Source organism: Hermetia illucens, chromosome 2 (genome assembly GCF_905115235.1).
Source record: "Hermetia illucens chromosome 2, iHerIll2.2.curated.20191125, whole genome shotgun sequence".
Lineage (NCBI taxonomy): Eukaryota > Metazoa > Arthropoda > Insecta > Diptera > Stratiomyidae > Hermetia > Hermetia illucens.
The window spans coordinates 72,441,521-72,464,967 of NC_051850.1; the positions used below are offsets into that span (position 1 = coordinate 72,441,521).

General features: G+C 42.6%; 1 protein-coding gene across 1 annotated transcript in view; it reads left to right on the top strand.

Annotated features, from left to right (window-relative positions):
* Positions 1 to 23,447, top strand: part of LOC119650231 (hemocytin) — a 456,315-nt gene that overhangs the window by 344,767 nt on the left and 88,101 nt on the right. The window contains exons 24-26 of the mRNA XM_038052810.1: positions 3,380 to 3,481; positions 3,539 to 3,648; positions 3,702 to 3,957. Of these exons, the coding sequence (XP_037908738.1) occupies positions 3,380 to 3,481; positions 3,539 to 3,648; positions 3,702 to 3,957 (468 nt within the window). The remainder of the gene's footprint in view (positions 1 to 3,379; positions 3,482 to 3,538; positions 3,649 to 3,701; positions 3,958 to 23,447) is intronic.

Here is a 23,447-nt window from a genome sequence, read left to right on the forward strand (position 1 = left end):
GGATCAGCGCAAGCCTCGCAACTTTCCAACGAGCAGGGAAAGTGCCCTCTTTCAGGCAAGCGTTGAATGCGCCGAGCAGTAGGTCTGGCCGGTGTTGGAATACCAGTTTGTATAACTCTGCTGGAATACCATCGGGTCCTGGCGCCTTCTTGTTTTTCATAGAGAGGACTGCCTGTTCCAACTCTTTTATAGAGAAAAGTGGACAATCCTCTGCGCTCTCCGCGCCGACGTCCCCATCCCATACGGGGTGCGCAGGGAAGAGTGCCCTAACAATGCGGTCCATCTGCTCGGCCTTAAATGAACAGGGTTTCCGCAGAGCCCCGATTTTTCGGGTTACAAGTTTATAACCGAGTCCCCACGAATCCCCATTCACCTCGTCGACCAGATCTTCCAGCAGCGAGCTTTACTCTTATTTATTGCGCTTCGGAGTCTCCTTTCGGCTGATTTGTACTCCATCATTATGGTACATGCCTCCTCCCGGTCGCCTAGACGTTGTGTTAAGCGGCGGAGCCTGTGACACTCCTTCCGGAGCTCTGCGATTTCCACTGTCCACCAATACATGGAAGGTTTGACGCGCCTCGATTTCTTCCTGGGCATGGAGGCTCCGCAGACCGTCGTTATAAGGTTCATAACTGAATTTACGACAGTGTTAGCTGCGGCGCCACCGACCCCAGGAGTACCCTCCAGCGTTACCCCACCTGTTCCCAGAGTTTCGACAAACTTCCCGGTGTTCACTTTCGCGACGTTCCATGCACAGAAAGATCGCTGAGGTGGCGCACACGGAGAGTTTATGTCCACCACTTCGAAAGCAATGTATTGGTGGTCACTTGCCGAGAAGTCTTCCAGAACTCGCCACCCGTCCACCAGCGGCACCAGTGATTCCGACGCGAAGGTTACGTGGTGGATCCGGTGCTTAGAACTACCAGTCCTGTTCTCGCCGCCATTTCCAGAATTCGTTTCCCTCTGGAATCTGTGTGAGACATGCCCCATTCAAGTGCCCTAGCATTGAAGTCACCCCCGACCAAGATCCACCCATCCGTGCTTAAGATAGCGTCCTCCAAAGCATCAAGCCTCTGACGAAAATCCGGCATCGTCTCATTCGGCGTAAGATAGACACTAAAAAACGTTATCCCTGAACACCGAATCCAGACAAAACCGTCCCCTCGGCCTTGGGCAAGAACCCCCAGGAGGGTGCCGTCCCGAACCCAGATGGCAGCGGTACCTGATATGTCTGGATGCCATAAAACTAGGTCCTTATTTCGGTACTGGTCACTGATGAGTACTAAATCAGTTTTGGTCTCCGCAGCGAACTGCGCTGGCAACTCGTGAACGGTTGCACTCCGGTGCATATTGATCTGTAGGATGCGCTATGAGTTCTTTCCAATTCTGCCCCGGGCTCACAGTGTTCTCATCAGATGCTCCACGGTTCCTGCATAGGACGCAGCTTTCCTTTTCATTGCAGGTGTTCGCTTTATGGCCTGCCTGTCCGTATTTACGGCATGTTGCCCTTCTGTCAGGTCCCCGACAGTTTGCAGATGTGTGCCCATAATCCAAATATCTGTAACATTTGGTTGGGGCGGCCCGAATTCGTATCCTACACACACCCAACCAATTCTTATTTTCCCACTGTTTAGAAGCTTCCTCGCGTATTACTCGGCAACTTCCGCCACAGCGAGTTTTTGGCCTCGGGAGTTCGCGGAGGTGATACCAATCCAGACATTGGTTACCTCCGGGCATTCGCGTTTGATGGGGCATATTGGAGCGACGCGTTGAGTATTTTGATGAACTGTTCAATTTCCAAAATATCGGCAAGTTGGAGGTCTTGCCAACTGAAGACGACGAACAAATGCTGCCACCACCAAGTATAGAAGAAACTGTCCTTGCAACTTAGTGGCTTAAAAATCATAAGTCGCCAGGAGCCGATGGAATTATAGCCAGCGCCAGCGATTCATAAACTGATGCTCAATTCGTAGGACAGCGAATAAATGCCTGATAAATGGCAACGAGGCGTTATCTGTCTCATACACTAAATGGGAGATATCACGCAGTGCAGCAATTATAGAAGTATCACGTTGCTAAGTACCATCTATATGATATTCTCCGCTATCTTGCTAGGTTGGATAGCCCCGTACGCCGAGAACATCATTGGCCCATACGAAAGAGGCTTCACTCCAGGCAAATCAGCAACAGACCAGTTTTTCTCTCTGAGACCACCCTCTTCAAGTCCACCCAATTACCGGCCTATGCTGACCATATGGATATTATGGGAATAACAACCCGAATTGTACAGTCTACCTTCATCCAGATCGAGCAGGCGAGGCTAGATTTTGAACTGTACACTAATGAAGGCAAGACGGAGCACATGGTGACAACGTCAACGCCAGAAACGAAACAACCAACAACATCGAATTGCATTGGTCGATCAAGAATAATAAAGATAAGAGATTACAAATTTGAGACCGTTAAAAATTTCTCCTATCTAGAGTCGAAAATCACAACCGATAACAGCTATGACGATGAAGTCGGCGAACGGTTGTTTGTTGCCAAAAAACCTATTTCGGCTTACAAAAACTGTTTCGCTCGAAACGTCTTACCATAGGGTCGAATCTTACCGTCGGTTCTTAGCAAGAAAAAATGCGGACTATTGGCCGCGTTCGTGAGAAGAATTCTCCGAATCCCCCTACACGAAGATGGATTCCGCAGCCTCCTTAACAATGAAATCTATGAGCGATACCACGACCGTCTGGTCGTGGGTAAAATCCAGCTCAACAGGCTGCGGTGGGCGGATACCCTAATCCGTATGGGTAAAGATGATCCTGCCCGGAAAGTCTATAATGGCAATATCTGTGGTAGAAAAGGAGGACCTGATGGAACGATAGCGTAGGTCAGGACGCCAAACAGCTCTTAGTGATATCGAATTGGTGGAGCTGCGCGCAAAACTGGGATGCCTGGAGTTCATTACTAAGGCAATTCTACACCAGATACCGGTTGTTGCGCCGTTGATGATGATAATGGTTACGAGCTAGGTACCAATGGGAAAATGCTTTTCATCCCTAATGCGTCCAGGTTCGGGTTTCCTGACTTGCTTTTGTGTTCGAAAGGCATTGATTAGCACTTTCTTACAACAAAACTAATATTGTCGAACTACACTTGAGCTCCACATAAAACCTCTGACAATTTACAATTTTATTCCTTGAAAAGACACACCACAACAACAAATAATAAGGATGCAGGCGAACTCAAACCATCAGTATATTCTATGGTTGCTTTTTGATACTTTATTCAGCAATATGCGTTTTTCTTACTGATCTAAGTTTCCATTTTATACCATATATAGTTAATTAGATATTATGTGAACTAAACATATAATTTTTTTTAGCCAAATGATATATTCGAGGAATCTGAATGCGAAATCTGCCAGTGCCTAGATAATTCGTATGTCTGTTCGAAATTACCTTGCGAAAAAGAAGAACTAGTTTTGGTAGGTTTTTAATATATAAATAATTAATTAGTAATATAATGCTGACTGTTTAAATAGGGTTTTACAACTCCATCCGTTGAGGAAGTGGAAATTAGCGACCTAGTAACGGAGAAGTCTGTCATCGTTCCGACCGTTGTGACACCACCAAAAAAATGCAGCCTGGAAATGTAGAATTTATCTGCTTACAACATGACTGTTTTATTATTTTTTTATTTTTTAGGCTTGCACCAGTAATTGATGGTGATACAAAACTACCTGATTCAGTATTCACTGCTAGCAGTATCCTCGGATCAAGTTTTCTGCCACAATTTTCTCGACTTAACAGCAGGCCTACGGAAACCGCTAGCGGTAGCTGGTCACCAATGCTGAACGAACCAACACAATATCTTCAAATTACCTTGCCAAAAGCAATACCATTATATGGAGTAATTATGCAAGGAAGCCCCATTTTTGATCAATACGTGACAAGTTTTAAAGTAAGTACTTTAAAAACGAGAAGTAAAGACAGTCAGCAAAGACACGGAAATGGTAAAGGAATAGGACGAGTAATTAATTAAAACAATTTTAGAATATTCGCAGATATGTTTGTCTAAGTAGAGCTCCACCTTTTAAGTCAGTTTTTATAAAAGAATCTAAGAGAGGGTGTTAACTTTTTTTCACGGGTATAATTATGTGGCATATCAAATGAAAGGCCTTGATTAGTGTTTTTCAAAACTAGTGCCAATTCGAACATTTAATGCATAAGGAGCGACGCAGAGGGCTGAAAAATAGTCCCTTGTTCACAAACTCATTCTCAGAATCTACCCAACATAAAAACCGTTTTTCCGATTTAATATAATTCAGATAAGATATACTGGAGATGTAAAAAAACCTCCAAAAATAAAATTACAGTGTGTCAAATAATTTGAAAAAGAAATATTTACGGGTATATATGCTTTTAAATATTCTTAAGCAAACTTTTATCATTTAGTTAAAGAAAAACAAATCGGAATACCGGAAGCTCGCGCTTCGGGTATAAACGTCTTGTGTTCATCTCTTGGAAGAAACTTCAATGCACAGTTTTCCATCCGTATATAGCTACAAATCCAACATATTCTTTCATCATTCATTCATTCTTTTCCAAATTACAAAATATACGTACATATTACAACCGTGGATATTATCCTCACCCTAAACAAACATTTCCGAATACTGTACATATACATGTACGTATATAAATTGGTCGTACGCATATTTCCGATTTACTTCGTGCACAAAAGCATACATATGTACATATATAGTACGCATATTAAATACGACTGGTCTAATGTACAAATATATCTGTCTGAATTAGACACTACCCGCAAACTTCCTTAGCACGCATATACTATATACCCACATACATAAATGTCTGTTTGGAGTAATTGATATTCATATAAAGATGACTAAAAAACTAAAACAAAATAATTCTCTGCGACCCCATTCATATGAATTTACTTCGTTGTGGTATTAACGAATTGATATGTGAAGATGACGTCACACACGTTGTAAAATGCACGAAATTCACAAAAAATAGTAAAATTTCACCCTCTCTAACTTTGTTGTGCACTGTTATCCCTTACACCCACGACAAATGTCATACTTCTAGAATGGACATAAAGGGTGTTTCCCGGTAAATTTTTAAAATGTGTTAATATACTATTATTAACTTTATTTGTGCAGATATGGGAATCGGACCTATTTTGAGGCCTAGATTTCGTAGAGATGCACCACTGTGATTTTTTCAGATTTTTCGGTTGGATGGGTTCTGAGAACGAGACCTGTTTTTTGTATGGCCGTATTTTGCGCCCTCCCCTATGTTTCACCCGATATCAAATATGGAAGTTTCGAAAAGTACTAATTGAGCCCTTTCATTTGATACCCCACATGACCACATTGTATGAAAAAAAACTTTGCACCTTCCATTCACATGTATGGGGATATTATGTGTTGGATATGCATAACCTACACCTGGAGCTGGTTATTGAGGCATCGTTAATAACGTACTGTTTATTATTTTTTGGGAGCGAAGCATCCTGAATTGAAATTAGAAATGCTTCGGTCTCATAGAAAAGTACAGCATTAGTCAACCATTTGTTGAAGGCTTCGACGTTCGTTGTTGCTTGGCAACAAATTGTCTTTCCACATGTGGATCTTCTGTTGGACTGAAGTAACATTCGACATGGGATCCCATTCTCTGCTTTTCAAGTTTAAAGGAGATCATTTATTAGCTGCCATGACGGTAGCCTGATGTATTTGGCTAGAGGATTGTTTCTCGAAGAAAAACTCATGAAGAGAATGCACTTCATTATAGTGCAATGTTTTCAAATTACGTCTCCCTTCGTCCCTGATGTCGTGAGACAGTAGTCCTCAATTTTTCGGCAGCTCTATTGTGCATGTCGTTGTTTGGAAGAACTACCCTTACCCGTCTATTGACAGATTCTAAATCCGTATTATTCCACTGTATCACACCGAAAGTATATAGAAGGACGGGAATGGCGAAGGTGTTGGTTGTCATGATTTTATTTTTCCCAAACAGCTCAGTTTTCAAGACAAGATCCAGACGCCGTTCAAATTCCCCCAGCAACTTAGATATGATTATTACCACAGCAAGTGTTGTTGCTTGCAATATGCCGAGGTATTGGTAGATGTCGTCCGAATCCATACCCTCAATTTGGATGTTATTTTGGCTGCATCCTTCGTTGTCGCTGTGTTTACCCCGAACAATTGTTTTTATCTGACATTTCCGCAAACCCAACTGCCTGCCGATATCCCTGCTGAACTGGATGGCATTCAATTTGGTGTCGTCAATGTACATTAAATTACTTTATGTATAATACATTTCGACAATATGCCATGTTTGACTTGGAACCCGTGTTTGCTTTCATACAAAAGATGGGATAATGAATTCAAATCCGAACAAAACAGTAGGCTTAGAGGGTCGCTCTGGAAAATACCACGCCTGACTTGTATCTGTCCTGATGTTTGCAAGGATACCGATAGCTTCGTGCTCCATTTCTTCATTACTGTTCTCAGGAGAAGAACGACATTCGGGTTTGTAGTAACCACGAAGGCGATATGGATTGGCTTATTTATAATCGATGTAGGCTGCCGAGATATTTCTTATTTGGTAGACAGCCTGCTTTACAGCTACCGTGTCGATTATAAGCTGTTCTTTACATTCTCGAGAGCCTTTTACATATCCCTTTTGCTCCTCAGCTATCAATTTATGAACATCAATATCATCATCAACGGCGCAACAACCGGTATCCGGTCTAGGCCTGCCTTAATAAGGAACTCCAGACATCACGGTTTTGCGCCGAGGTCCACCAATTCGATATCCCTAAAAGCTGTCTGGCGTCCTGACCTACGCCATCGTTCCATCTTAGGCAGGGTCTGCCTCGTCTTCTTTTTCTACCATAGATGTTGCCCTTATAGACATTCCGGGTGGGATCATCCCCATCCATACGGATTAAGTGACCCGCCCACCGTAACCTATTGAGCCGGATTTTATCCACAACCGGAGGGTCATGGTATCGCTCATAGATTTCGTCATGGTGTAGGCTACGGAATCGTCCATCTTCATATAGGGGGCCAAAAATTCTTCGGAGGATTCTTCTCTCGAATGCGGCCAAGAGTTCGCAATTTTTCTTGCTAAGAACCCAAGTTTCCGAGGAATACATGAGGACTGACAAAATCATTGTCTTGTACAGTAAGAGCTTTGACCCTATGGTGAGACGTTTCGAGGGGAACAGTTTTCGTAAGCTGAAATAGGCTCTGTTCGCTGATAACAACCGTGTGCGAATTTCATCATCGTAGCTGTTATCGGTTATGATTTTCGACCCTAGATAGGAGAAATTGTGAACGGTCTCAAAGTTGTATTCTCCTGTCCTTATTCTTCTTCGTGTTTATGTTTGGCCAGTGCGGTTTGATGTTGTTGGTTGATTCGTCTTCGGTGCTGACGTTGCCACCATATATTCGGCCTTGCCTTCATTGATGTGCAGCCCAAGATCTCGCGCCGCCTGCTCGATCTGAATGAAAGCAGTTTGTACGTCTCGGGTGGTTCATCAAGATGGTTTGAGATATTCGTGCACAGAACTGAAGTGAAAACCTTGTAGATGGTAGGAAGACAATTAATTGGTCGACATTTTGGACGGCAAGAGGCACTCTGTTCCTTGGGGATTAGGAAAAGTACCGCTTCAACCAGAAGTTTTGAATTTTGTCAACTCTTGGCGCCTTCCAATTGCCTGTCATTTCAAGGGCTGCTTCTACCTCGATGGCAGGTTTCAATTGGCTAATCTCCAACAAATGTAGATAACAACTTATTTCCCAGCCAACGAACGGCAGCATTTTCATGGTTGATTTTGCACTCTACCCTAAGATCCTCTACCAATTTTTTTTCAAATCAAACTCGGGTTTAAAGGGTTGTGTAAAATAAAACGATTTACTCAAACGCGGCTGAACCGATTGTCACAAAGTTTGGTGAGAACATGCAGTTTGTGAATCCCTTTTCATATAGCACTTTCTGCTGAGTTTGAAGAAAGGCTCGCCATACTCGTACGTGCGAAACGTGATGAGCAATTTTATTTCAAAGAATATGTCCTATTAGTACTTTTCGAATTCGAATTCGAATATTCCTGATATTGGGTGAAACATGAGGGAGTGAGGGCTCACAATGTATGCACCAAAAAGTGAAGCAGATCTCGTTTTCAGAAATCTAGGCCTCGATATCAATAAATAAATAACAAGTCGGGAAACCAGAAGCTAGACGTTTCAGGTCACATCGTCCCCTTATGTGAGGAATAACGAGTACCTGACAGTTCTCTGTGTCCATAGTTAAAAATTCAATTGCCCTCTACTTCTTAAAAACACAAATAACTTGATCTGTAAAGCACTATATTGATAGTGGTCAAGAAGCCCAGTATTATTAACAAATGTGAAGAAGACAACCTACAATAGATTTAAACAAGTCGGAATACCGGAAGCTCGCGCTTCGGGTATAAAGGTTTTGTGTTCATCTTATCTAAGAAATTTCAACGCACATTTTTCTATCCGTATACAGCTACAAAACTACGAGACGTATGTACATACTACAGCCGTAGATGTTACGTTCACCCTAAACAAACAAATTGCCTATTTCCCAATACTGTACACATATAGGCACGTATATAAACTGATCGTACCCATATTTCCGATTTACTTCTTATATCTATCCGAATTAGGCACTACCCGCAAAGTTCATTAACACGCATATATAATGTACCTACATACACACATGCCTCGTTGGAATAATTGATATTCACATACAAATGACTTAAAAACTAAAACAAAATAATCCTTTTCCACCCAATTCATACGAACTTACTTCGTTGTGGTATTGGCGAATTGATATGTGATGATGACGTCATGCAGGTTGTAGAGGGCACGAAATTCACAAAAAATTGTAAAGTTTCACCCCCTATAACTTTGTTAATAATAGTTGGATTTTCTTCAAACTTGACCGAATTGTACACCATGTTCTTCTTTATATCTATGCTAAATTTTGTACTTCTGTGATGAATATAAAGGGGGTGCCGGGTAAATTTCTAAAATGTTTATTATTAACTTTATTTGTGCAGATATCGGAACCGGATATATTTTGAGGCCTAGATTTCATAGAGATGCACTACTGTGATTTTTTTTCGGATTTTTCGGTTGGATAGGTTCTGAGAACGAGACCTGTTACACTTTTTGGTGGTCATATTTAGAGCCATTTGCTGTATGTGAAGGGAACGGCAGATCACATACTCTTACTAATTTTCGTGATAATCGGTCCAGTCGTTTCCAAATAAATCGGCTGTGACAGACAGACAGACAGACAGACAGACAGACGGACAGACAGACAGACGGACAGACAGACATCGAATCGATTCTAATAAGGTTTTGTTTCACACAAAACCTTAAAAAGGGTTGGGGAGAAATGGATTCTTCATAATTGGAATTTTAATATTTCACTCGAATGTCAATTATTCTCATTAATTATGACGTCAGCATCTTATTTGTATGGCTTAAGATGCGGTAAATTCGCACAAAATTGATAAGTTCATGCTATAACGTTGACACTAATAGCAGGATTTTCATGAATGAGATGATATCGGAATGGGACATATTTTGAGGCCTAGATTTCATCTAAGCGCACCTTCCTGATTTTCTTTGGATTTTTGGGTTGGGTAGTTTCCGGAAACGAGTCCTGTCTCACTTTGAGTACGTACATTTTAACTACTTTTTCGCGCACTTTTCAATTCACGTCAAAACTACTATCAGATTCGGAAAGTACTAATTGAGGCCTTTGATTTAATACCCCATATGACTGTATTCGACGAAAAAAGGTTTTACATCTCCCTTTACATGTATGGGGATCCCCCCTTTAAACTCCACGTAAATTTATGTCACTCACTGTATGTGTGGGATTTCATAGTTTCCATATGTCCACCAAAGATCGTTCGGATCAGTTTAACCTTTTTGGAGAAAAGTGACAGGCAGACGGACAGAGAGACAGTGAATCAGTTTTAATAAGGTTTTGTTTTACACAAAAGCTTAAAAACAAATAAAGTTAATAATAGTTTATTACCATTCTTTGGAAATATACCTGAAAACCCCCATTAATTTTATCCTAGAACCACAAAGCATCAGTGTTGGTAATCATCATATAGAGAACTTATATGAACGGCGGGGTCTATGGGGACATTTTAGTTTTCTTTTTTTTTGCTTTTTTTAGGTATTTGCTGATCAGTATGAATTACTTGAGCTGTGAAATAAAATTAAGCCTGAAAAAGGTAATGAATTTATTCAAATAAACAGTTTTAAATTAAATATATTTAGCTTTATCTAAAAATTATTAATATTTTGTCCATACACCTTTGTTTCATGTTATACTTCCAATTTTGGTCGGCGTACTCTCTCGGATAGCTGAGTGGTTAGAGCACAAGGCTGTCGTACGGAAGGTCCCGGTTCAAATCTCGCTGGCGGCAGTGGGATTTGTATCGTGATTTGACGTCGGATACCAGTCGACTCAGCTGTGAATGAGTACCTGAGTCAAATCAGGGTAATAATCTCGGGCGAGCGCAATGCTGACCACATTGCCTCCTACAGTCTACTGTGGTGTACCGTTACGGTCTTGAATGAAGTGCTCTAACACACTTCAAGGCCCTGATCCAATATGGATTGTTGTGCCAACAATTATTATTATTATTATTATACTCTGAACAAAAGATTCAATGGATTACGAGATAAGTGGATTGTCTAGGTATACATCGGTAAAATTTTGTGTTAAAACTTTCTTCGTAGGGTTTTGCCTCTCATAAACCTTTTCTTTTGAAACACGGGAACGGTTTTCAAGGGAGTTGATATCAGGCAGACCGACAATGTTTTGTTTGGACAAAAACCCCCTGGTAGATTTCGGGGTATGGCACGGTGCATTGACTTGTATAATGAATGCAGAATCTCCATTTGGTTCCATTCGCTGTTTAAATGGCGGAAGATGATCGTTCAAGAGTTTTAAATATTGCTGCTGGTTTTTGCTGCGTTCCACAAAGTTCTTCAAGGACGCGGTGCGACTTTCCCTTAACAGAATAATAATACACAAAGTACAAGGGTCCAGGACTTTTGTTCAGTACTCTCCAAACCATCACTGAATGAGGGTGTTTAACAGTTATGTGAACATAGGAAGGGTGGTACTATTCTCTTGATGGTTGTCAAACGGAAGCAAACTGGTCGGTCAATGCCTTCAAAGTGGATTCAACCCTAAGCATTTGCTAGGAGCTAAAAAACCAAAACTAGCCGCAGCTACTTTTTGCAACTTTGTCCTACCGGATAATACGATTTCAGACTGGTTTCAGCACACACTTCAATGTTCCAATGGACAAAAAAGAACCCACTAGCCTTCAAATTTTTTCGGACTTTCTTAAAAGTTGCATTGTGGTTCTCCAACAATTGTCCGACCATAATCCTGGCTATTTTCTGCGTGATTTTGCGTTTGCCCTTACAGTTCAATCGTAGAGTTGGTTGTCCGTTCTTATCTCCATGGATATTTTTAGCATATGTAGAAATCATACTACGATTGCACTTCCACTCGGTTTGTGCCCGAATCCATCTGCTCAGAACTAGCGAGTCTGACTAGGCATTCTTTCGTAACAGGGGCACTACAAGGTATTAGAGTTGCCATCTCCGCACGGTAAATCGCGCCATTTGATAAGGCTTCCTCTTTATTTGGGCACACCGGTGTCACATCGGGTATGTCAGTCTTCGCTGCCTCTTTCGCTGATTTTTTTGCTGCGCCCAAACGCACTCAGCTCTTCCTCCTTCCTTGTTATTTCATCCATTTTTTTATTAATTTTTCTGTATTCTTCATGGAAAACTTACCAACGCATCGTGGGCAAGGAGAAAGCCGAATAATCAGGAACGGGTGTACCCTCGGGGACACAGACCCTACAGTCTGACCTACGCTTAGCTGATCCCAGAATTCACGGACGAATCAGCGCTCGCTCGGGGCAACGCGGTCTACTAACACCGGTTCATTGCACACTATCTGACCAGGATCCCGAAGAGGCTGGCTGCTGATACACGTCAAAACTACCACCTTGGCAGAGCTACGCTCAAATTACCCCATAAAAGTCGACAGATAGCTGTTGTCGGCTCCGGAGACTCCCAGTGTGTCCCAACGTGTACCGGTCATTCGCTCTTCACCGAAAAGCTTTCTCGAGGCTACTACCTAGCTTGCACGTATACTGCCAGCTAGGGGGTCAGAATTGCCTACTTCCCTGAGGGAAACTACGTCATACATTATATACCAGGGCAGATCACCAACTCGAGCATGGGTTCCTTGCAGAATTCCTAGGTACTTGTAGAAGTCTGTCTCGGTCATAGCTTCGATGTGGAGGTCACCAATGCTACGTCCGGCATGCGACTTGTGTTGACCTTTGCGGATGGCTTCGATTCGACACTTGTCTAATCTAAACTCCATCCGATTATCACGGCTGAACACGTCTATTATTCGCAACAGACTTGTAAGGTGGTCGTCAGTACCAGCATATAGCTTGATATCACCTAAGTACATCAGGTCTATTAGTTCGCACTTAGAACGTAGGCCATATTTAATTGCAAAACCATTCCTTCTAGCATCATTCAGTAACCCCCTGGAAGATGCCCCTCCGTATGCGGATGGGCTCTGAGGTATTAGTACCCTCAGATGTACGCACTGATAAGGTGGTATGCCACCCTTCCATGACTGTTGCCAAAAACTTTATTAGTTTCGGATCAATGCGACACAAATGTAGGACATCGATTAGCCAGGTATGCGGAACACTATCTAAAGACTTGGCATAATCGATATAGCAACTGAAGAGGTTTCTTCGGCCTCTAGTTGCTTGTCCTACAACTACCGAGTCGATAATGATTTGCTCTTTGCAAGCCCTTGACCCAACTCGGCAGCCCTTCTGCTCCTCGGACAGAATGTTGTTGATCTCGAGGTGCGTATTGACTCTTCCACTAATAATGGACGTTATGAATTTATAGAGGGTTGGTAAGCAAGTGATCGGCCTTGTGTCTGCGGGGTCCTGCACCATGTCCTTCTTAGGGATAAGGTAGGAAATCCCCGCAGTGAGGAAGGGGGGAAATTCCTCCGGCCGACTCACGACCTGGTTTATGCTGTGTGCCAACCAACTGTGTACGTTGGTACATTTCTTATACCAAATGTAGGCCTTCGACGGTGATCCACTCAGCTGCTCAGCATACTGGGTGGGTAACCCCCAAAGTGCACGAAAATACTCAGCATACTGGGTGAGTAACCCCCAAAGTGCACCAAAATACTCTTTCGCTTCCGTCGCCGAAAACTGGACTGTCTGGACGCTCTGTTCGGATTCGTTGAAAGATCTGAGAAAGCTCCGCTGCTTCCTCGCGTGTGTTGCATTCTGGGCACGTCTGGAGTGACTTTCGCCATACCGTCGTAACCGACTGCATATGACAGAAAGTTTCTTTTAGTGTGCCCAGAATTTCAACTACTGGTGTCTTACTGGGGGTGGCATAGTTCCCACAAACCCACTGCACTTTATTTTTCACCCGTCTGCTGGCATTGCCAGTGCTGATCTGAATCAGTCTAGCAATGTCCTGCCTTAATGAGTCACGCCGACGTTCCAGACGAATTTTCCATGGAGGATCTTTTCGGTCACTCAAACCAATAACGCGAAACGGAATCTTCTGACCGTAGAATCTGACAGCCCTAACTGCACCACAATACACAAATGATTATAGTTGCAGCAGCGACATATCAACAAACAGCCGAGATGTAATCTCATCATTGATTTAAGGTAGAATTCCCGGAGTTGCTGGAGATGCATAGAGCCTGGGAATACCTGGTCTCTGCAAAGAATCCATATCCGAAAATTCTATACACGCTCTTTCGAATTCGTCTCGAACCTCAGCGGAAATCTCGGCTGGACGGTGGAGAAGAATGCTTCGACGAGTACTGAAACTGTTGCCTGCAGTGCGGCCTGATGTTGTTGATTTCGCCGCCTTTACCCCCATCGACTCTCGGTCACCAGTTTCCCCGATGACCTCAAGTCGAACGAGCTCCCTGATGGTGACCAGAATTATGTCGCTGCGAGTAATAAAGCGGTACTGGTGTGGGACTCGCTGCACAATCTCGTACGCGAATTGCGGGAAACGCTCGACGAATCTCTGGTACAATAAGGGGCGGTAAAATGTGGTACCCGTCTCTCTCCTAGTTATTTCGTAGTAGGAGCGGATGATGAAGAGGTTCATTTTTTCAGTCTTCTTCATCATCATCATTTTTAGTGGTTAACTTTATCCCTAGCTGCCAGGTGTGGTGATAGCTTCCTCAATGAGTAATCTGTAAGGCTGCAAAGTTCCTCCACTTTCCTCACCTACCCCTTGAGACACTGCGGTGTCGTAGAGCCATTCACACTGAAGCTATCGATCTCTCCTCCTTTCACAACCGGGCTTGGGACCGGCTACGGCGGTTTATTATTATTCGGTTTGTTTAGGGTTATGATAAAATCTATGTCTGTAATATGTGCATCTTGTAGTCTGAAAAAAAAATGAAGGAATATCTTGGATTTGTAGGTATATAGGAATGGAAAGATGCGCGTGGAAAGTTTCTCACATAAAATGAACACAAAACCTTTACACCCGAAGCACCAACTTCTGGTATTCCGCCTTGTTTAAAACTAGTTTTCTGTTTTTCTTTTGAAGTTTTCTTTACGAAATTCATGTGTGCACTAACTTTTTCTGTATGTGTATAGTTATGTGCATCACAATTGGTATTTCGGCTTGCAGCTAACACGCTTTGTTTTGAAATTACAAACAACCAGCCAAATATGTATTTCATCTAGCATGATTTATGTGCTCACTGTGAGGGATTGTTTTGCAATTTCTATACATATGTTGTATATATATACAAACGTGTTGGCTGTCAGCCGAAACTGCGAATTGAGATGCACGCAAATATATCCGTGCACAGTAAGTTGAGCTATTCTTTTTGACACATTCAAAAAATCAGGAAAAACCCCCCATAAGATGAAGATTGCGTATGATAAAATGATTACCGGTAAAGGGATGGGAGAAGGATGCGTAACGGGAGGGTTAAAATTATTGGGAGATGGAATAAACAGTGTCGGAGCGATGTTCATTGTAGGGCCGATGGTAATACAGTAGTCTACCGTTGCGATAAACGCGACCTAAGGAATGAAGGTTTAGGATGTCGGAAGGGAGGACACGGGTTCGAAATGGGAGATCAGTAGGACTGATGTGTGTGTAGATGGAATCTCGGACTAGGCTATTCAGGGCTTGGTAAAGAAACTTTATGAGGGATTTGAGGTTTAACCGGGATTGGGCGGCACGGATATTTTTGGATGGGGTATAGAGAATTAGGTCATCGGCATAGTGGAGAGTTTTGACTGTGTAGGGAGTTGTAGTGGAATGGTGAAGAAGGATATCTGCAGTGTAAAGTGAGAAAAGGGTTGCCGAGAGGACCGAGCCTTGTGGGATGCCTGCAGGGGGACTGTAGGGATCGGATAATCGATCGGATTCTTGTTGGCGAATTGGAAGGTAGGGATGGTATCGTGGTCGGAGATGTGGGAAAGTAGAAGGTCATGGATGGCGACTTCAAAAATCTTGGAAAGGGAGTTGAGTAGGGAGATTGGGCGGTAGCTATTGGGATTGGACGGGGGTTCTTGTTTCTAGCGGATGGGGACGATGTGCGCTTGTTTCCAACGAGTGGGGAAGTGAGCTAAGATAAAGCAATGATTGAGAAGTTGTGAAAGGAGAGGACTTAGGGTTTTGGCACACCTCTTAAGGATAATGGTGCGGATTTTGTCAGGACCTGTGAATTTTTTGTTTTTACGGGAAAGGATTATGGATTCGATGGATTCTTGGGAAAGGGATGGGATTGGGGCGCAAAAATGAGGAACGGGACCTGGGGGTGGAATTGATAGGCTGGTGTAAACTGGTAAGTTGGATGTAAGGTCGGAGACGTGTTGGGAAACCGAAGATTCGGTAGCAGGATCTGAAAGGTGAAGAGTGGTGCGATGAGCTGCGAGAAAGGCTTTCGCCAATTGGTCGGCGTGATCTTTAGGTGACGGGTTGTGGGGAAGGGTGGGTGGGAGTTTTGGATTTGGCGAGCTGGGGAGTTGATTACAGGTTTGGTTGTTTACGGAGATATCTAAGAGTTTGACAATGTGGTGTTCGGCGTAGAGGGATTGGATTTCGGATCGAATGGTTCGTGTTAGGGAGCCGATGCGGGTTTTGAGGGAGTTGAAACGGGGATTATATCTATTCCGGTGGAGTTGGCGGCGAAGGGGGGTTTTGAGTTTTATTAGGTTAAGGATGTGGGTGGGGAGGGTGATTAAGTTATTATGGTTTAAGGGACGGAGAGGGATGGTTTGGTTGCACACCTCTTGGGTGATTTCGGAAATCTGGGCTATTGAATTGTCTAATATCTCAGGAGAAGGAGAGGGTGGAAGAGAGATGGCTGGTCAGCTAGTCTGTAGTTGACGATATTCCATTTGGCTCTGGAATAATCAGGAAGGAATTTAGGTTGGGTCCTAGGGAGTTGATCATTAATGTAAAATTCTTGAACCACACCGTCATGATCACTGAGGCCAGGAACAGTTGGAAGATCGGAGGGAACTACAGGGAAGTGGGATTCGATGAGGAGATTATTACTAATGAGGAACAGGTCAAAATAGGAATGGGAATTGGATGAGTGGTGGGTAGGTTGATTGGACGGGAGGAGGGTTAACTGTAGAGGGAGGGAATTCTGGGAATACCAGTTGGCTAACCTGTTGCCATTGGGGTTGGCGATGGAATTGAAGCACATACTGTGTTTGGCATTCAAGTCGCCGCCTAGTATGAGGAAGACTTGTTTATTTTGGGATTCTGGGAGGGCTCTGAGGAAATGTATAAATCGGGTGAGGTCAGCTGGGTAAAGGATCTGTTTTGGGCAGTAGAGGCTGCAGAGGAAAATGATAGAGGAACGGGAAATGACCGAGATAACTGTATTCTCAAGAGAAGGGGTGATGGATGATGGGACAAAAATTTGGTGGGAGTCTATGTGGTTGGACACTAGGATAGCTGTACCTCCGCCCGGGCGGTTTATACGGTCGGTTCGGCAGGAGGTGATGTTGGGAAAAGAGAGTCTGTGGATCGAGTTCAATGTTGTTTCAGTGTTATAGAGGTTGAGGAGTTCATGCCTTTTTTGCCTACTCACAATGGAATTGGGGTTGAGCAACACCACTTTAGTGGACATTGCTAGGAGAGACTTGGCATAGGAAGGAAAGTAGGGCAAGCCTTTTTTCTATAGGAGAGGAAAGGGAATGATAAGTGAGAATGAAGGAGTTGAGTTGGGAAGCGAGCTGAGGAGTCGGCATATTGAATAGTGAATGGATTTCACTATCCAAATTGAAGGAAGTGCTGGGACGAGCGGCATTTCGGGCTATGGAAGCGTATGAGAGTGCTTGCTGATGGAGTGGGCTAGGCTTGTTGACTTGGATGGGTTTGTGTTGGGAGGGGGGCCTGTCATTTGGGACTGTGTTAGGGTTGGCTGGTTGAAGGGTTGAGTTTTGGCAGGCGCGGGCTTGAACAAACATCGAGCAGTTCCGATAACTCGCCGGATGTGTGTTGGAGCCGCAGTTGATGCAAGTGGGTTTTTGTTGCTGTGTTTTCGGGCATTCCCGGGGACCATGAAGAGTGTTGCACTTAACGCAACGGTATGGCAGATTGCAGTTTGAAGCCGCGTGTCCTATTCTCTTACAGTTTCGGCACTGGGCGATTTCGTGAAACTGTACATTTTCGAATTTTACAAGACAATGGAACATCGCTCCGGCCTTGGACAGTGAGGATTGCTGGAAGCCAGGCTTGAAAGTGACGAGGTATAGGTGTAGTGGTTTGTTGTTGCGTCTCGATGAACTCGTCTCATAAGGATGAACACTAACTGCCTCTGAGACACCAAGGCGATGGAGCTCATCAAGGACTTCTTGGGAGGTGTAAGCGAAGTCTAGTCCACGTAGAACTAGATTCACTGGTTTTTGGTGGGATGGCGTGAAGGTAAAGAAGGGATGATTCCCTTCTTTCAGCAGCGCCTTGGTGGTGTCGAACTCAGATTGGTTCGAAACGAGCACATGAGTCGAATGCAGGCTAGTTTTCTTGAAGGATACGTTCGGAGATGCATTTATAATTTTGGAGGGGACGGATTTAGTTACAGTAGGATCGGCGCGGATAATTATTGGGGGGAATTTTTCCTGACTTACCTTAGAGACAGGTGTAATAATATTATTGTGGTTCGGTTTAGTGAGGTGAGGTTGCTGTGATGAGCATGTAGTGATGGATGTTCTATGATTGAGGTTGATGGTGTTGGTTTTGGTGGGATGATGTTGCGCTTCGCGAGATGGTCGCTGTTGATAGGTTATGGTTGATGTATCGATGTATGGATGGTTGGTTCAAGTGATGGTTGTTGTTGGATCGGAGAATTGGTAAGCGGTTGTTGTGATGACCACAGTTAGATACTAGACAGCTACCTCACTCCCCTTGCCCCTCGGAAACCAGTGCGATTTGACGAAGATTATGCCTTTTCCTTGTTTAGTGTCTCTGATGTGTACAGATAAGCTTCTGCAAGCACATTTGCAAGTGGGGTCATTTTTGTAAGGGCCTGTAGTGCCTATAGGAGATCTACTGTGGTGATGACTTTCGATGGTTTGTAGTGTTCGAGACAGGAGAGACGGAAAGATTTTGCGATGACGACGATGTTGTTAATTGTAGTTGTGAGGAGTCGGACATTGGCTCTGCATCAGTGTGGGTGTGGACGAGATGATTGCCGGTACAAAAACTTTTGTAAGCGGCCATTTTTTTGGCCAAGCTCACTAGGGATTCCTCGTTATCGAGGACTTCGGGGCCGTCAATGCCAAGAAGAGACATGAGCCGGATGTAATGCCTCATCAGTCTCTTGTTGGCTTTCTTGATTTGTTGTAGTTGGCACTCGAGGTCGGCCAGTCTGGGATCCGATTCGCTCTCCGCTTCGGAAGAGCAATCTATGGAGGCAGCTTCGGAGCTGCCCGGCGGTGAAGAGTGGGTCGCCAGCGTCCCCAGCAGGGTGGATCCTTTTACATGGATCCACCTCCTGGGGGGATATGGACCTTACGACCACATTGCGCTTCGACATAGTATCGAAACGAAACACACAGTCTAAAACTGCAACTACTAGAGCGTCTAATTATTACGGCACTACACTACTACTACGGAAACACAAAGAGAACTACTACTGAACTACTTCTAAGACTACTTCTGCGACTACTGAGCACTTAGGGGAAGGCACGACTCTTCCGTACGGTATCAAGAGTCGAACAGCACTGATGAGCTATTCTTCAATACTATTTATGTATATATACATATTTCATAAGTGACAATACATGTTCTGTGAGAGTTAATTGCCCAATGGCCTGTTTGATTTAGACACAAACGTCAGTCTGCCTTTTGTCTGATACAGACAGGCTGATGCCTGATAAAGGCACAGACATTTGCCTGACTGAAGCACAAAAGAAGCGCTTTCTCTTCACAAAACAATTCTTCAGACTTGAATATATCTTACAAGTTTACATGTACATACTTTCTTGTCTACACCTGCAATGCTTTTCAATCTTTTTATTCGATATAAAGTCCGGCTACTCCATACATGCGTTCAATATTATTAGGCCATTAAGGCGCTAATATTATCTATCCTGGCGAATACTATTATAACATTTCAATACAAGAAAAAATCGCATTCGCATTCATTGAAAATAAGAATACAACCGAATTCATACCCCCACTCGCAAATAGGAATACATGTGTATTCACTCTCGGAAGCAGAGTAGGCAGTACCCTTACTAAAATGACCCCACTTGCAAATGTGCTTGCAGAAGCTTATCTGTACACATCAGAGACGTTAAACAAGGAAAAGGCATAATCTTCGTCAAATCGTATTGGTAAGAGAGAGATCGGTGAGCTTTTGCTATTCTGGTACTACGGCGTGCTCACCCATTAGCAAAAAGTAGTTTCACGTATTCACTTATACATAAGCAAAAACTTGCCGATCTCACCAATACATTGGCAAGCCCGGGCGGTATGTCAAACACGGAGTTTCGTTACATTTCGCTCATACTCAAGGGCAAAACAGTTTGAAATCGTGCGTACTCGCACTGAGGGGCAAGGGGGAGTGTGGTAGCTGTCTAGTATCTAACTGTGCTCGGAAGTAAGAATACGCATTCGCATTCACTTCTGTGAAGTTCGCAAAGGAAACAAGTCGGAATACCGAAAGCTCGACACTTTGGGTATAAAGGTTTTATACTCATCTTATGTGAGACACTTTTTTTGTACATTTCTCCATTCGTGCATTGCCAAAAATCTAGTCTTCATATACTTCCAAGCTGCAAACTGCATGTACATATTAAAGCCATAAATTTTATGGTCAGTCAAAACAAGCAAACATTTTGTATTACTGCTAAAAAAGGTATAAATAAAATGCTCGCGTGCTCCCTTAGACGTCATCGCTATAGGTCTTAGAGGGTAATCAATTCATATACTTATAAACTACAAAATTTCAGCCTCTATAACTGTTAATATAAGTTGAATTTCCTTGAATCTTTTCTGGATGAAGCCTGATATGATCGTTTATACTGGCGCCAAGCTTTGTATTTCTAGGACGAACCGAGGGGGAGTTTTCGGGGTAAATTTATAAAATATGATAATATACTATTATTAACTGTATTAGGGCCGAACTGACCCTATTTGTGAACGAGACAAAGGCTCAAGAAAAGGGAAATTAACTTTATTTGACTTAACAGAAAATGGCACCACTTGCTATATATAAAGGAATTCTCAGACAGGCATTGACTCGATTTTTGTGTGAAACAAAACCTCAAAAAACAAACATGGTCTATCCCGCATGCTGATGCATACGTACAAATATCATATATGGGCGCTTCAAAATTGATCGACCGCATCTGAATATTTCCGCTTTACTCAGTGCACGAAAGTATACACGCGTGTACATAAATTGAAAACCGCTGGAACTAAAGTGCTTACATGTCAACCTTATTGGACACTACCCACAAACTTCACTAGCATATACATATGATACTGATATTCAAATAAGTAAACAGTTGTAGAAATTAAAGTGTCCCATTTATATGAGTTCACTTTATATGATGGTGATGTCACACGCGACTTGGAGTACAATGAAATCACCTGGAATACAACATTTTAACGTACTATAACTTGTTTATCATATAATAACAAGATTGGCTTGAAACTTAATTATTACACTGCTGCCAAATTTTATATTCGAGTTGGTTCTGAGAAGTAGTGCTCACTACCGTGATATTGGGTGAAGCAATATCAAAAATATCAGTTCCGAAAGTTACTACTCGAGCCCTTCCACTTGATACCCTACATTATCATATTCTTTAAGGAAATGATTTTACATCCACCTTTCACATGTATGGGGAGCCCCTCATTAAACCCAATGGCAAATAATGCACACCTACACCTTCGCCGAATTTTGTGACAATATGTTCAGCGATTTCCAAGTAAATCGGATGTGACAGATAGACAGAAAATAAACCAATTTTAATAAAGTTTTGTTACACACAAAACTTTAAAAATGATAATACCCTAGAAATGTATCCCATTCTGGTGTCTTGTCAAATGGAATTCAGTGGTCCTATACTAAGAGGACCTGCTGGAAAATTTGTTGCGAATCATACTATAACAAATAAACTCTTGAAAGTAAAAGTTGTGCTTCTTGGGTGGATTTATTATCGTAACAGATGAAAGTAAAACAGTCCTGCACCACTAATGCTTATATAAGAAAGTCACAAAACCCCTACGTGTTTGCGACCCGTTTGTATTTATTTCTTTTTAAATGTAGCCAGCATAAAACCGTGCACTTCGACATTCACGTATCCCGACTAGAGATACACGAAACATCAACTTAATAAGTAATGTGATATTAACATTATATCACTTTTTAAGTAAAGTCACATTATAAAGCAATATCATCAACATTGTTAAGGTTTTGTGTAAACACAAAACCTTATTAAAATCGGTTTACCGTCTGTCTGTCTGTCTGTCTGTCTGTCTGTCTGTCCGTCACACGCATTTTTCTCGGAGACGGTTATAGCGATTGACACCAAATTTGGTAGAAAGGTGGGAACTGTGAACGCTCACGTATACAGTGAATTACATCCTTTTACGTCGAATTTAAGGGGGGGTCCCCATACATGGAAATAGGGGGTGTAAAATTTTTTTTCATCAAATATAGTCATGTCGGGTATCAAATTAAAGGTCTCGATTAGTACTTTTCAAAGCCGATCTTAGTTTTGACATTCGTTGGAAGGGTGGGGAGCGCGGGGGGTTGAAAGTGATCACTTCTTTAAGGGGGCCATTCTCAGAAACTGCCAAACCGAAAAATCTGAAAAAAATCAGGAGGCTGCCACTATATGGTGCCTGGGCTCCGAAATACCTTCCATGCCGATATCTGTTTAAATAAAGTTAATAATAGTATATTCTTACAATTTTTTGCAATTGGTTAGAAACCCCCCTTATGTTCATCCTAGTACCATGAAATTTTGCTGTGATATAGGCTATAATATAGAGCATGATCCTACCAGGTTTGGTGGAAATCGCACTATTACTAACAAAGTTATAATACCTCAAATTTGTTGCTTCTTTGAAAATTGAAGACTATGAATGTCAATATCACCCGAAAGTGGATACTCTCACATAATATATGGATATATAACGTGCTACATACTAAGAAATACACAAAACCTTTCGTACCTGAAGCGTCCAGCTTCCGGTTTCCCGACTTGTTTTTCATTACTCTCACCACAAATACGATAATGTTACGGAGCGAGCAATTAGTGCGACAAATGTACTCAATTATGAACACTCTTGAAAGAATTGGTTGGCCATGATACGAAAAAAAACAACAATTTCGCAAAACAACAATTTTTTATTTTCTATAATGAGTAAATATAAACTTATAGCTAACTTAGGGACTACCTTAACAGTTAAACTTAATCTAAGGTATAACATAAAGCTTAAACTAACTTATTACGAAAAAGGCTATGTGAAAAGAAAAATATGTACATTTCATTTTGGAAGAAAAGTCGAAAAAAAACCTCCACTCGTAGAGCATATATAAAAACGGGATGGGACTAGGAGGGAAAAGGACTGGGGTAGGATGGAAGGCGTGCGGGAGAGGGATGGGAATTAAAAGCTGGGAGGGGTGCTAATGATGGGAAAGTTTAAAAAATTGGGAGTCGGAGAAATTGCCTGTGTAGAAGACTACTCTACCTAGGGAATCGAACAGACGGTGCTGGGACTGGAGGGATAAAAGGATCTGAGGGAACAGATGAGT